The sequence below is a fragment of the Lemur catta genome, chromosome 2, assembly GCF_020740605.2.
Source record: "Lemur catta isolate mLemCat1 chromosome 2, mLemCat1.pri, whole genome shotgun sequence".
NCBI lineage: Eukaryota > Metazoa > Chordata > Mammalia > Primates > Lemuridae > Lemur > Lemur catta.
Window position 1 is genome coordinate 42,109,814 of NC_059129.1, and position 13,571 is coordinate 42,123,384.

The 13,571-nt window shown below is 46.9% G+C and overlaps 2 protein-coding genes across 3 annotated transcripts; both read right to left on the bottom strand.

The window, feature by feature from the left end:
- Window positions 1-897: 897 nt before the first annotated feature.
- On the bottom strand, window positions 898-8,143 carry LSM2 (LSM2 homolog, U6 small nuclear RNA and mRNA degradation associated). Its single transcript, XM_045541719.1, has 5 exons — window positions 7,909-8,143; window positions 7,226-7,293; window positions 1,657-1,687; window positions 1,483-1,542; window positions 898-1,377 (listed from the first exon to the last, which is right to left on the bottom strand). Exons 1-5 carry the CDS (start codon window positions 7,909-7,911, stop codon window positions 1,252-1,254), a joined length of 288 nt encoding a protein of 95 aa, XP_045397675.1. The 5' UTR covers window positions 7,912-8,143; the 3' UTR covers window positions 898-1,251.
- Window positions 8,144-9,181: 1,038 nt separating this feature from the next.
- On the bottom strand, window positions 9,182-13,063 carry LOC123631751 (heat shock 70 kDa protein 1-like). 2 transcript variants are annotated; one of them, XM_045541721.1, is made up of 2 exons: window positions 12,976-13,063; window positions 9,182-11,433 (listed from the first exon to the last, which is right to left on the bottom strand). In XM_045541721.1, exon 2 carries the CDS (start codon window positions 11,418-11,420, stop codon window positions 9,495-9,497), a length of 1,926 nt encoding a protein of 641 aa, XP_045397677.1. In that variant the 5' UTR covers window positions 11,421-11,433; window positions 12,976-13,063; the 3' UTR covers window positions 9,182-9,494. The 2 variants fall into 2 exon arrangements, with proteins under 2 accessions (XP_045397677.1, XP_045397676.1); XM_045541720.1 differs by lacking the exon at window positions 12,976-13,063 and adding an exon at window positions 12,275-12,292.
- Window positions 13,064-13,571: the final 508 nt, after the last annotated feature.

Consider the following 13,571-nt stretch of genomic DNA (forward strand, 5'->3'; position numbering starts at 1 on the left):
GCCCCGCCTGCTCGCGCGCGCTGCCCAGCCCGACACCGGCCCCGCGGCCGCGCCGCTCGCTCCCGCCGCGCTCACGGAGAACAGCGCGGGCCGCGGGCGCAGGACCGGAGGACGCCGCCCAGAACGCGCTTCCGTCAGGCGCCGCCGAGGGCACCTCGCACGGGTCCTCGGGCCGGGCCGCGGGGGCGGCGCCCAGCGGGTCGCCGGGGAACAGGCCGGGAGGGTCGGGCCGGGGCGGGAGCGGTCCCGGGCTGGTAGCCCGAGCCCGCTGAGGCGGGAGCTGCGTGACAGGGACCGAAGGAGAGGTCCATTTGCTACGGCCCTGGGCGTCCAGCTTCCTCCCTGAACCTCATTTCTTCATATATGAGAAGAGGCCCACGCTAGATGGTCTTTAAGGTCCCTAAGGCTGAGAATTCTTTGTTCAGGAACTCAAATTTGCTGAAGGAGTGAATGAAATGTACTCATCCCCACATATCTTCTCTTCACAATACAAATTGCATCACTTGTTTTTATTTATCTTCTATAGATATTCATAAAAAGTGTATTGATTTGGCTGGATTGACGATGAAACCCACCAGCATCAAATGCATTTTGGTGTCTCTTGACACTGTCACATTGATAGGACACAGAGATGGAAGGGCAGGAAGCACTCCATTTGTAAGTACAGTATAAGCAAAAGGCCAGAGGGAGAACATGTAGGTAGGGGCATGTTCAGGAAACATGGTGTAGTCCAATTGTATTATATGCTTTATACCAAGGAGAGTGGTGGCAGATAATGCTGGGAAGTTGGGTTGGGTTCTTGGCTAGGGGAATGGGAAGTAACAGGGCTGGGATGAATTCAACATCCTTTTCCACCCTCCAGTCCCCTTCCCAAAACACAAACTACGGAACCAGAACTCAAATTTGCATCATAAATTTTATTCCCGATGCGGGACAGATTCCTTCCATCCCCAGAATGAATCACATGCTGCCCTGGAAATAACCTGGAAACTCTCCCAGCATCTCCAGGGAAGGACAGAGAATGGCAGATGCTGGGGACTGGGAAGGCTTTGTAGTTTCCCAGCCTATTTATCCTCCCCTTCTCAACAGAGGATAGCTGTTTCCCACTATTACTCCTCTCATCCCTTTAAAAAAAAATCACTATTTAAAAGAAAAAAAAAAAACAACACCTCAAGTGCTGGGGGAAAGGGGTCCTGGGCTGGGACTTGAGGTTATGGGTCAACAATGGAAGAAGAGGAAGAGGAGGAGCCGTCACTGTTTCTGTTGCAGGGCTTCCTTCCTTGCTGCATCCTGTAGCAACTGCGTGTCCACCTCATCTGCCGGCAACTGCACATAGCGGACCACTGAGCCCCGGATGAAACAGTTCTTCACTGATAACTAGACAAAGATAGACAAATATGAAAACACCCTTTAAAATGTCCTCTAGCCACTGGGGCCAAATGCTTTAGAGGTGTTTCCTCTTCCCCACAGTTCCCAACTCACCATGTGAGGATATTTCTCAGGATCTGTGACACTGATGTCAGTTAGTTTTATGTTGAGATACTACGAGAGGAAAATGAACACCATCACAACCCTGGAGACACAATGCAAATACCTAATCCTTAAGGTCTCTCCTCTCCTCTAAGAACCGATTCCGGGCCCTTGCTAATAGCTCACCTGATCCACAGAATGGAGGGTTCCACAGATGCTGTCAAGGGCAGAGGAAGGGAAGAGCCAAATTAGTTTACACCGAAATCAACATAGAGGTGACTTCAGAGCTATGATGAGAACATGGCTGGGTGAAGTCAAGGACTTGAGAAGCCAGAGAAGGTGGAATCAAAAGCGGCATTCCTAAGCTTGGAGTAGGAAAGACAGAGCTGATGAGTGGTTTGTTACTTTAGACCCCACCTCTCTCCCCAAACCAACCCATTCTTGATAGCTACCATTAAACAACTGTTGTGAGCTACACCTGTACTCTATATAGTATTTGTAATCTTACCATCCAGGGGTTCAGAGACATTGTTCTAAACTTTTTTTTTTTTTTTTTAAAGAGACAGAGTCTCACTATGTTACCCAGGCTGGCCTTGAACTTCTGGCCTCACTCAATCCTCCCACCTTGGCCTCTTAAAGTGCTAGGATTACAGACATTGGCCACTGCACCCAGGCCCATCAATTATCTTCAAACCTTTGTTGCTTGGGAATCAGAGTCCCATACGTAGATAAAGGTAGCTAGCATTGCTCTTCATGATGCAGGCACAACTGATGTCCTTTCTTCCCCAATCCTCAAAACCCCTGAAATGTTGAAGACTGCTTCCAAAACGCCAGTGCTCCAAGCCATGCTACCTCTCTCCCAACTTAATTCTGTCAATGGCTTCAATACTCCTTCTTACAACCTCAAATCCCATGAGTTGTACTTCTTTACCTTCCACGTCCGTGAATCTCCACTTCTGCTGACTTTTTTTAAACATTTCTGTAATTCCCTTTTTAGTCTGACCTCTGCAAACCAAAGTCTTTTTTTTGTTTGTTTGTTTGTTTTTGAGACAGAGTCTCGCTTTGTTGCCCGGGCTACAGTGAGTGCCGTAGCGTCAGCCTAGCTCACAGCAACCTCAAACTCCTGGGCATAAGCAATCCTCCTGCCTCAGCCTCCCGAGTAGCTGGGACTATAGGCATGTGCCACCATGCCCAGCTAATTTTTTTTCTATATATATTTTAGTTGGCCAGATAATTTCTTTCTATTTTTAGTAGAGACGGGATCTTGCTCTTGCTGGTCTCGAACTCCTGACCTCGAGCGATCCACCCGCCTCAGCCTCCCAGAGTGCTAGGATTACAGGCGTGAGCCACCGCGCCCGGGCTTGTTTATTTGTTTTTAGACAGAATCTCACTCTGTGTCCTGGGCTAGAGTGCTGTGGCGTCGGCCTAGGTCACAGCAACCTCAAACTCCTGGGCTCAAGTAATCCTCCTGCCTCAGCCTCCCAAGTAGCTGAGACTACAGTCGTTCGCCACCATGCCCGGCTAATTTTTTGATTCTATTTTCAGTTGGCTGGCTAATTTTTTCTATTTTTAGTAGAGACGGGGGTCTCACTCTTGCTCAGGCTGGTCTTGAACTCCCGACCTCAAGCGATCCTCCCCCCTCAGCCTCCCGGAGTGCTAGGATTACAGGTGTGAGCCACCACACCCAGCCAAAGCAAGGTCTTATTACTTTGCACCTCAATCCAGGTCAGGCCAGGCAGGGAGGCTCACGCATGTAATCCTAGCACTCCGGGAGGCCGAGGGGGGAGGATTACTTAAGCTAAGGAGGTCAAGACCAGCACCTGCAAGCGCGAGATGCTGTCTCTACTAAAAACAGAAAAAATTAGCTGGGCATTGTGGCACATACCTGTAGTCCCAGCTACTCAGGGGGCTGAGGCAGGAGGATCACTTCAGCCTAGGAGTTTGAGGTTCCTGTGAGCTAGGCTGATGCCATGTTACTCTAGCCTGGACAACAAAGCATGTCTGTCTCAGAAAAAGACAAAAAAAGAAAAAAATCCAGGCCAGCCTTTCATCTGGCCACTTTGATCATAACTGTCCTACATGTCATCACCAGATTCTAAGAATCATTTATGTGCACTCAAATGTTTCATGAGTCCACAACAAAAAACCACAATATAGTGTATGTATGTGGTGTGCTAACGGTTGCCAATAGTTTTTCCCTAAGAATAATTGCTTTTCAATTGCCCTTCCTGTTTTTTTGGTATTTAAAAAAAAGAAAAAGGGCAGGTGTGATGGCTCACTCCTGTAATCCCAGCACTTGTGGAGGCCAGGAGTTTGAAACAAGCTGGGCAACCCTGTCTCTATAAAAAATTTAAAAATTAGCCAGGTGTGGTGGCTCACATCTGTAGTCTTAGGTACTCGGGAGGCTGAGGCAGGAGGATCACTTGAGCCCTGGAGTTCCAGGCTGCAGTGAGCTATGATTGTACCAGTGCACTTCAGCTTGAGTGACAAGACAATCAAGACCTGTCTCTAAAAAAAAAAAAAGTTTTTAAATAAAATGATTATAATAAATGGCAGTTTTAAAAATGTTCTTACCTTGCCAAAAACAAAGTTAGCAGTTCTCTGTTGGACCCTAATTTTTGTAAAATTCTAAAAGTCTTTGAAATCCAGTACCTGAGACCTACTGCCTCAGTGGTGTTCTCACCATAGACCTAGATGCTGAAATACTTTTGACAGCACACCACCATCTGCAGCAGTGAAATAATATTTATGAATTGCATAAACTGGTATCATTTCATTCATTTCCTTAAGGAGGAGATATGTGGCATGAAAGTGGTTTGACAACAAGCATGAAAGAAGGAGCTTTTCTCTCAATACATAAGTTACGTTAGGGGTTGGGGCTACAACACAACAGGTATGCTTGCCATGTGAAAGGTCTAGCCAGGACAAATGGGGAAAATCAAAGACAAGTCATCTTACCAAATTGCCTAAGGCTTGTTTTGATTTCTACACTTGTCTTGTTCTAGGGCTCCAACCTATATGCCATCAATAAATACCTCCTGCACTGCCAGTGCCATAAACGGAAACCTCTGCTCTAAAAGGCAAAGGCCATCAAAGTCCCTCTCACCATTCCCTGCCATGTCAATGTGTCCTCCACCAAGAAATTATCTTACTTAGAAATGTGGAAGACATTTTGAGGAAGAGAATACTTTGATCCAATCTTTTTAAAGGACAATCAGGTAGTAGGTATATTTTAAATGCACATTTTAAAGGATTTTTTCTAAAGAAACAAACAGATGTGTATAAAGATATGTGCATGAGGATGTATAGGGCAGCATCTTTTGTTTTCTTATTTTGTTTTTTTCTGAGACAGAGGCTCACTCTGTTGCCCAGACTAGAGCACCCTGGTGTCATCACAGCTCACAGCAACCTCAAACTCCCCGGCTCAAGCAATCCTCCTGCCTCAGCCTCCTGAGTAGCTGGGGCTATAGGCATGCGCCACCACACCAGCTAATTTTTTCTATTTTTAGTAGAGACAGGGTCTTGGGGTCTTGCTCTTGCTCAGGCTGGTCTGGAACTCCTGACCTCTAGTGATTCTCCTGCCTCAGCTTCCCAGAGTGCTAGGATTACAGGCCTGAGCCACTGCACCTCAGCCAGGGGCAGCATCTTTTGTAAAAAAGCAAAGAACTGGAAAAAGCCTAAGTGACCAACAGCAAGGATCTGGTTAAATTACTTCCAGCTATCCAATAAAAATGCCATTCAGACGTTAAGAATGTTAAAGATCAGGCTGGGGATGCTGGCTTATGCCTGTAATCCTAGCACTTTAGGAGGCCAAGGTGGGAGGATTGCTTGAAGCCAGGAGTTCAAGACCAGTCTGAGCAATGTATTGATACCCCACCTGTATGAAAAAAAACTTTTTTGTTATATTTTTTCTTTTTTTATTCTTTTTTTATTTTTTTGAGCACTATCTGGAGAGGAGAATTTTAAATTTAGCTAGTCATGGTGGTATGCGTCTTTAATCCCAGCTACTGAGGAGGCCGAAGCAGGAGGATTGCTTTAGCCTAGGAGTTCCAGGCCACAGTGAGCTCTGCTTGTGCCATGCACTCCAGCCTGGGTAATAGAGTAAGACCCTGTCTCAAAAAAAAAAAAAGAATGCTAAGATCAACTGCTTTACTGACATGGAAAATATCCACAACACACAATATACTGTTAAGTTCTGAGCAGAGATGGCATTTAAAGAAAAAAGAACAACATACTGTTAAGTGAAAAGTTCCACAAATGCACAGAGAATATGATCTTTGGCTGGGCGCAGTGGCTCACACCTGTAATCCTAGCACTCTGGGAGAGCAAGGCAGGAGGATTGCTTGAGCTCAGGAGTTCAAGACCAGCCTAAGCAAGAGAGAGACCCTACTTCTACTAAAAATAGAAAAAAAAAATTAGCTGGGCAACTAATAATAGAAAAAATTAGCTGGGTGTGGTGGCATGTGCCTATAATCCCAACTACTCAGGAGGCTGAGACAGGAGGATCACTTGAGCCCAGGAGTTTGAGGTTGCCTGTGAGCCAGGCTGACAACACAGCACTCTAGCCCCTGCAGCACTCTAGCCCCTGCAACAGAGCAAGACTCGTTTCAAAAAGAAAAAAAAAAGAGAGAGAGAGAGAGAACATGATCTTGTTTTTTAATTTAAAAAAAAAAAAAAAAAAAAAGAGCCAGACAGAATTGGATTTCAGTTCTGGCTGTGTCATCTACCAGTTTTGTAGACTTGAACAAGTTTCTTAGCCTATCTAAGCGTTAGTTTCCTTATGTGTAAAACAGCAGCAATACTATATGTCATTTTGGGGTGTTGTGAGAATTACATTAGTAAGTGTATTCGGAATAGTGCTGAGTCAATAGGTCTTCAAATGTTAGCTATTTTCCTTTCTTTAAGCACCTACCATATACCTGGCCTATGCTAGGCATTAGGTACACAGTGGAGAGCTTAGACATGGTCCTGGCCCTGTACAAAGAAGAGACCATAAACAGAAAATATCATTCTATGAAATCACAATTTGAGAAGCACCCACTAGGAAGAAAATTGACTCTATGATAGAGGGATCTACTTGGCTAGAAGGATCAGAAGTCTCTCCAAGGATACAGCATTTAACCCAAGTCCTGAAAGATGTTTAGCAGCCAATGATAGTAGGGGTAGGGGATGTAAAAGCAGAACATACAGAAGGGACTGCATTAGTCTTCTGTTTATCCTTTACATTTTAACACAAGGGAGATTATGCCACGTATACTATTCTGCAAATGCCTTCCACAGCAGTACATCTCATTACTATGTGGTAGCTATATAATATAGAAGTATCACAATTTAATCCACTACCTTTCAATGGGTTAATAATAGATGGATATTTAAGGTGTTTTCAATTTTTGGCTGTTACAAATAAAGCTACAAACATCTTTCAACATGTATTTTTGTGTAACTGATTCTGAAATTTCTAGAAGCTACATTAAAGGAGTATATAATTTAATCAGAAAAACTACGGTTTTCGAAAAAATTTATTGATGCCTCTTCTGACCACTCTCTAGTACTTACTCTTTAAACTATATATTGCTTATATTGTTCCCAATACATGATACAACTCCCCAGCTAATGTGTAAACTTAAGGCACAAATCATTCGTGTCTTCTGTATCCCTCCCATCTTGTGCAGCCCTCAAATACTTGTAAAATTAGAGAGGTTCCAGGACTCTGGGCACATTTACCCGCTACAAACTTGTTGGAATAGGTACCTACCTCAGGTCATTCTTGAGTTCCACGACCACATCCTTGCCCACAAGGGACTTGAAAAATGAATAGAAGAGCTATTGGGCGAGAGGGGGAAAGACATCATATAGGAACGAACATGGTAGGGAGGAGTGTCCCCTATCAAACACTGGGTACTGGGATTACCACTGCATCTCTGGCAGTTCTCAAAACTTCACAGCAAAGAATACTAGGTTGACAGGTGTGAAAGGCTGGTGCCCAAATAACTTCACATACTTCACTGAAGTCCTCACTTAAAGCCCGAGAGAGACTCTGCCCTGCACCCCTCGGCGGCCCCGGCCTGCTCTTTTCAATCGACCTCCCCTGGGGTCCCTCAGCACTCTTCTCAATGACTTGCAGAAACGTCCCACCCGCACCCTCCCGAAGCCTGGTCTCCGGCAGGGAAATGCTCCTGGAGGTCTAGCTTTTCCATCTCCTGCTGTCTCCACCGATTCTCTCGGAGGTGTAGAGTTTTTTCCCTCATAACGGATAAAAACCCCAACTGCCTCCAGGTATCTTCTCAAAGAACTTGAGGAGCAGGACTAAAGATGGAAGGAAAAACGCCGGGCCTAACTCCAGCCCAGAGGGACAAATTCCGGACTCCCACCCATCTCCAACCGTCCGAACAGCCCGCGCTCTGCGAAGGCGCCCCCTTGTGACGTCACGGTACCCACCATGGCGCTGGCGCCGCGGGCTGCGGGCCGGACCGGGAAGGTGAGGGCTGGGCGCCGCGGGCCGCACACCGGGAGGGAACCGGGGCGGGAACCCGCGCGTGGGGCGGGATGACGGCCGCGCAGGCGCAGCGGAAAGGGCCGCGGAAAGCTCCAAGCGCTGAAGACTAGAGCGCTGCAGCAAGACCGTAGCTCCGCGAGAGCGGGCGGGGTAGAGCCGTGGGGACCCGGAAGCCGGGGAAAAGGGCGGGGCTTCCTGCCTTCTGACTTCCTCCGAGGGCGGTCGGCCCCCACTGCGCAGGTGCGGCCCTAGGAGCGGGTGTGGGGGCCAGGGTGGATTCGCGTTTCTTCGGAAAGGTTTTTGTTCTTTTACAAAACAGTGCCTTTTCACAGCGTGATTTGCTGACACCCTGCACACTTCCTATTGAGAACTGTTGGGGAGTTTGTGAAAAATTATGATTTGCACACTTTTCTATGTATGTTACACTTGGATAAGTGAAAACATTAAAAAACGTTGAAGAGTCACCAAGATCGGGGGAGCTTGAGCACAAATCTTGATTTTATCAAACATACTGAATAAATACAATTCTCCCAGGGACTCAACCTCAGTCTCCACGTTTCTTACACACTTTTGCCTAGGACTATTCTGTAAAGGACTGAGTAAAACTAAACAGACTGTGGCTCACGATACAAATAACCCATTATAATATTTCACTTCCAAATTTTGCTCCTTCAAACACACAGGGACACAAATTCACAGTTACACATAATTCTATACTCATGTCCCCCGAGGTTTTTTTAAATATATGTTACTACGATACAATAGGTGAAAATTCTTTTACTGGAATAAGATTATAGATCCTTATTTTTCATCTTGCATAAAAGTACCCATTTGTCAGGAGTTTGTTGTACAAATATTTTCAGCATGCAATGGATGTAATAATGGACTCTGTGAGTGCACAGATACTGACTCTCCTGGACTCCACCTATAAGGACATCAAGCAGGGTTTCTCTCCCCGCTCCCAAACCTAAACACCTAAATCAGCCTATAACTGATTATAAGCAGTAACTATAGTTAACAACTACTCCATCCGGGCAAAAGTGCCTGAAGATCAAAAATTACTTTCCTGTTTGAAACAATGAGCTTGTGAGAATTCAGTTTCCCCTTACCAGTTTAATCATTCACAATGAGCTCACAATCAGAATCATGCTCTTTCCATGAACTCTCGTTTTCCATATTTTTCAAGGTACACTCACAGCCTAAAGAAACCAGAAGTAATTTCCATTAGGGACAAATTTACTGAGTGACAAATAACCATCCACACAGGAAGAAGAAAGTTAGGGTGGCCAGAAATAAATAACAGACATTCACATTCATCAAATGGTTCCAAGAGGGGTGTCGTTATCCTAAGAGTCCACTCCAGAGTGAAAAACAGGACACTGAGGTGGTGTATGAGGCTCCTCCATCAGAATCCCAAAGGGTAGTAACTTAGGTTCAGGCCTAGTCAATTCCAGAATTGTAATGATATTTGAAGACGAGGGGAAAATTCACTTAGAGGCACCCTAGAACACTCCAATTCCTGAAAAGATTAATCTACTTCTTCAATGGTGGGGCCCGTAGCAGGCCTTCCAGGCGTATACCCTGTTCCACAGGTAGGCCCAGTGCATCCTCCTTGGTAGAGTTTTGTGATGATGGGGTTACACACCTGCTCCAATTCCTTCCTTTTATGATCAAACTCGTCTTTCTCAGCCAGTTGATTGGCCTCCAGCCACGAAAGGACCTCGTTGCATTTATCCAGTATTTTCTTTTTATCGGATTCACTAATCTTGCCCTTCAGACCTTCGTCACTCACAGCACTCTTCATGTTAAAAGCATAGGATTCTAAGGCATTTTTTGCAGCGATTTTCTCCCTCTGGACCTCATCCTCAGCTTTATATTTCTCAGCATCCAGAACCATGCGCTCAATCTCCTCCTTGGTCAGACGGCCCTTGTCATTGGTGATGGTTATCTTGTTGGCCTTGCCGGTGCTCTTGTCCATGGCTGTGACATTGAGAATACCATTGGCATCAATGTCAAAGATCACCTCGATCTGAGGAACTCCCCTTGGTGCAGGAGGGATTCCAGTCAGGTCAAAGCGCCCCAGAAGGTTGTTGTCCCGGGTCATGGCTCTCTCACCTTCATACACCTGGATCAATACCCCAGGCTGGTTATCTGAGTATGTTGTGAAGATCTGCGTCTGCTTGGTGGGGATGGTGGAGTTGCGTTTGATCAGGACAGTCATCACACCCCCAGCTGTCTCTAACCCTAGGGACAAGGGAGCCACATCCAACAAAAGCAGGTCTTGTACCTTCTCAGACTTGTCACCCATCAAAATGGCTGCCTGTACCGCAGCCCCATAGGCTACTGCCTCATCAGGGTTGATGCTCTTGTTGAGATCACGTCCATTAAAGTAGTCTTGAAGCAGCCTCTGCACCTTGGGGATGCGGGTGGAGCCCCCTACTAAAACAATCTCATGGATTTTTGCTTTATCCATCTTGGCATCCTGAAGAGCTTTTTCCACAGGCTCCAGGGTGCCTCTAAACAGGTCTGCACACAACTCTTCAAACCGGGCTCTGGTGATGGATGTGTAGAAATCAACGCCTTCATAAAGTGAATCAATTTCTAGGTTGGCCTGGGTGCTGGACGACAGGGTCCTCTTGGCCCTCTCGCAGGCGGTGCGCAGCCGCCGCACGGCTCGCTTGTTCTGGCTGATGTCCTTCTTGTGCTTCCTCTTGAACTCCTCCACAAAGTGGCTCACAAGCCTATTGTCAAAGTCCTCCCCACCCAGGTGGGTGTCACCAGCTGTGGCCTTTACCTCAAAAATCCCATCATCTATGGTCAGGATGGACACATCAAATGTACCTCCACCGAGATCAAAGATCAGGACATGTCGCTCTCCCTGACCTCCTTTATCTAAACCGTAGGCAATGGCAGCAGCTGTGGGTTCATTGATGATTCTTAGCACATTGAGTCCCGCAATCACACCTGCATCCTTTGTAGCCTGCCGTTGAGAGTCATTGAAATAGGCTGGCACTGTGATCACAGCATTCGTGACAGGGTGGCCCAAAAAAGCCTCAGCAGTCTCCTTCATCTTAGTCAGTACCATTGAAGAGATTTCCTCAGGGTAGAAAGCTTTATTCTCCCCTTTGTAGGACACCAGCACCTTGGGTTTGCCTCCTTCATTGATCACTTGAAAAGGCCAGAGTTTCATATCTGATTGGACTACAGGATCATTAAATTTCCTGCCAATCAGACGTTTGGCATCAAAGACAGTGTTCTGGGGATTCATGGCTACCTGGTTCTTGGCGGCATCTCCAATGAGCCTTTCTGTGTCTGTAAAGGCCACGTAGCTGGGGGTGGTGCGGTTGCCCTGGTCGTTGGCGATGATCTCCACCTTGCCGTGCTGGAACACCCCCACACACGAGTAGGTGGTGCCCAAGTCGATGCCTATGGCCATTCCCTTGGCAGTAGCCATGGTTTTCCGAGGCCTATGGAGAAAGAATGAGATACTATTTTGGCAGATTGCTTTTTATTTGTTATTTATTATTTTTTCAAAGGGAAGATACCTGCCCATTATATTTATTTAATTAAATTAATTAATTTATTTATTTTTGAAACAGAGTCTCGCTCTGTTGCCCAGGCTAGAGTGCCGTGGCATCAGCCTAGCTCACAGCAACCTTAAACTCCTGGGTTCAAGCGATCCTCCTGCCTCAGCCTCCCGAGTAGCTGGGACTACAGGCATGTGCCCCCATGCCTGGCTAATTTTTTCTATATATATTTTTAGCTGTCCAAATCATTTCTTTCTATGTTTTAGTACCGATGGGGTCTTTGTCTTGCTCAGAGCTGGTCTCGAACTCCTGACCTCGAGCGATCCTACTGCCTGGGCCTCCCAGAGTGCTAGGATTACAGGCGTGAGCCACTGAGCCTGGCCCCATTACTTTTATTTTGGCTAAATACACACAAAATGTACCATCTTAACCATTTTTAAGTGTACAGTTTGGGAGTGAGTTCAATCACAGTGGTGTCCAACCATTTTCCAGAACTCTATTCATCTTGCAAAACTGAAATTCGGCCGTCATTAAACAACTTCCCAATTCCCCCTCCCCCAACTCTCTGGAAACCACCATTCTTTTTTCTATCTCTATGAATTTGACTATACTTGGTCTCTCATATAAGTTAAATTATATAGTATTTGTCCTTTTGTGACTTGGCTTATTTCACTTAGCATGATGTCCTCAAGACTCATCCATGTTGTAGCATGTGTCAGAATTTCCTCTCTTTCTAAGGCTGATTAATATTCATTATACGTATATACCACACTTTGCTTACCTATTCATCTCTCCACAAACATGGGTATACACATATATGGAGACCCTACTTTCAAGGCAGAGTGATTTTTGACAGGGCAGACAAAAGTATTTTCAGCTACTCAAAGAAGGGAAAAGGGTGTATATTGTTTTCAGTTTTTCACAGGACTTGATTAAACTGTCCTTTTCCTATGCCAGTGATATATTTTATTGTGAGATAGTATCTGCCTTTTGCAGAACTAAGATTATTGTACATTCTGGTCTCCTCAAGAAGCTGCCTTCCTGGGCTGCTTCACCCTCTGTTGGGTTTCATGGGGAATAAAGTCTGGCCACTATGAAAAGAGCTACAAGGAACTCAATCAGCCCTCACAAGTTACCTCAGAGGAGGTGGGGCTCTCTACACAGCAGTTTCTCTATCCTCCTCTCCTGAGTAAAACCCCTGTTTTCTGGAGCCAACTTGAGCAGATCAAGAAAGGCTTTAGGGTCTGCCCCCTCCCCTCCCCAAATTCCTAGGATGTACCCCCAACCCTGAGCCTAATTCCATCACCTCTGAACAATCCCAACCACCTAGGCTTTCCTCAAGTGATCCCCCTTCCCTGATAGGCCAATGCCCCATACCTCAGACTTAAACAAACTAGGGAACTTTCTAGCATTTTCTCAAACGAGGGTCTACTGGGCCTTGCAGATTCCCACCCCGTTCCAATCAGATCTCTACTGGCTCACCTAGTCTCCCGTCGCCTTCGCTCCAGTTTGGAAACGTTCAGATTATGGAGCCCCTACGAGTGGGGTCTCCCTCAACATCCAAACTGCACAGCCGGCGTCCCCCCACCCCCCCACCCCGCCCCGTCCTGCAACTTTGAGCCGGCGCTGGCCCAGTCCTCCTGATTCCAAACTGGCCCCTGAGGTCAGAGGGAGCGTAGGCATTGTAACGCACCAGGTGGGCGATGTCAAAACAAACGCCCTCACCCCACCCTCCCTGCGTCAACCCACACTCCCCCGTGCCCCTACCCACAACTGCGCAAGCCCCGCACGGGCCTATGATGACAAGCCCATCGCGGCCCCTGCCTGTCAATTTCGCACACCGGGCGGGCGGCCAGCTTCGCCTCAGACACCCAGTCAACACGCACCTCCCCCCCGCCTCTCCCCTCCTCTCGGCGCCCGGCCCGCCCCGCCCCCCCAGTGAATCCCAGAAGAATCTGGAGAGTTCCGAGGACGGGCGGCACCCTGGACGCTGATTGGTCCCAGGAAGCCCGGGGGCAGGACGGGAGGCGAAACCCCTGGAATATTCCCGACCAGCCAGCCCCGCCGAGCTCGGTGAT